This window comes from Cyprinodon variegatus, unplaced genomic scaffold (genome assembly GCF_000732505.1).
Source record: "Cyprinodon variegatus isolate N-32 unplaced genomic scaffold, C_variegatus-1.0 Scaffold77, whole genome shotgun sequence".
Classification (NCBI taxonomy): Eukaryota; Metazoa; Chordata; class Actinopteri; order Cyprinodontiformes; family Cyprinodontidae; genus Cyprinodon; species Cyprinodon variegatus.
The window spans coordinates 362,746-363,657 of NW_015150530.1; the positions used below are offsets into that span (position 1 = coordinate 362,746).

Below are 912 nucleotides of genomic sequence, written 5' to 3' on the forward strand. Positions count from 1 at the left end.
GACAGCTTTAGAAATAACTACACTGTTTAACAAAAGCATTTCAAACAGCATACAGGGGTTTGGATTGGTTTGTTTGAAGGCATTTTATTTGTATAACTACTGCAAAAGGTGCATTGGTGTCTTTCATTCTTTCACTGGACAACCCTCCATTATTCATAGTTGTTTTTATTTGTTGCCCTCTGTGCAGCTTTATTTGAGAAACTTGTGCAGCAGTTTAGTGTGGAAGCTAGCGCTGGCGCTCAGGAGGATGTATAAGGTCTGGAAAGTCTCTCTGTCTTCAAAGTTGTTCCCTGGAGACAGAAAATGGCATTAAAAATGCTTAAGAACCACTTACAGCTTTCTCTTTGGGGAACAATTACTGCTCCCACAAACATATGCAAAACTCAGATAACTGTGTAAAACAGAAGACATCTAAAAAAAAAATAATAATTATGATCGAATAAGTCAATTAAAATAATTTTTTTTTGTGTAAAGTAGTTAGAAAACCACATTCATGATTAGGTTCTTTTTTATTTCATATTTACTAGTAAATTTAGACCAAAAATCTCTCCTGCTTTCTGATAATTCTTCCTTATCAGCTTTCTCTGCTGGAAAACAGCGGACTTATTCACATGAATAAATTCATTTCAATGCGGCTGTCCAATTATACCATTAGCATGAGTGAAGCAGAAAAGAATGGCTTGTTCCAGTCAGAGACAAATGAAGCTCTTCTGCAAGAACGACTCCACCTAGGTTGAACGGGTTTTTGCTAAGATAATGAAAAATAGGAGGTGGAGGTAAATGTCAGCTGTCTGAGCTGTTGCACACAAAAATATTAAAAGAAGTTTCTCTATAGTCGCATCCACAAAATATTTTCTTAACTTAAAAAAAAAAACCTTTAGCAAATATTGCTTCCATTTCTGAAGGTATATC

The 912-nt window shown here is 35.1% G+C and overlaps 1 protein-coding gene across 1 annotated transcript in view; it reads right to left on the reverse strand.

The window, feature by feature from the left end:
• The window catches only part of fbxo47 (F-box protein 47), a 12,310-nt gene continuing 11,398 nt past the window's right edge, over positions 1 to 912 (reverse strand). Inside the window, exon 10 of the mRNA XM_015372875.1 lies at positions 1 to 290. Within this exon, the coding sequence (XP_015228361.1) occupies positions 190 to 290 (101 nt within the window). The 3' untranslated portion in view covers positions 1 to 189. The remainder of the gene's footprint in view (positions 291 to 912) is intronic.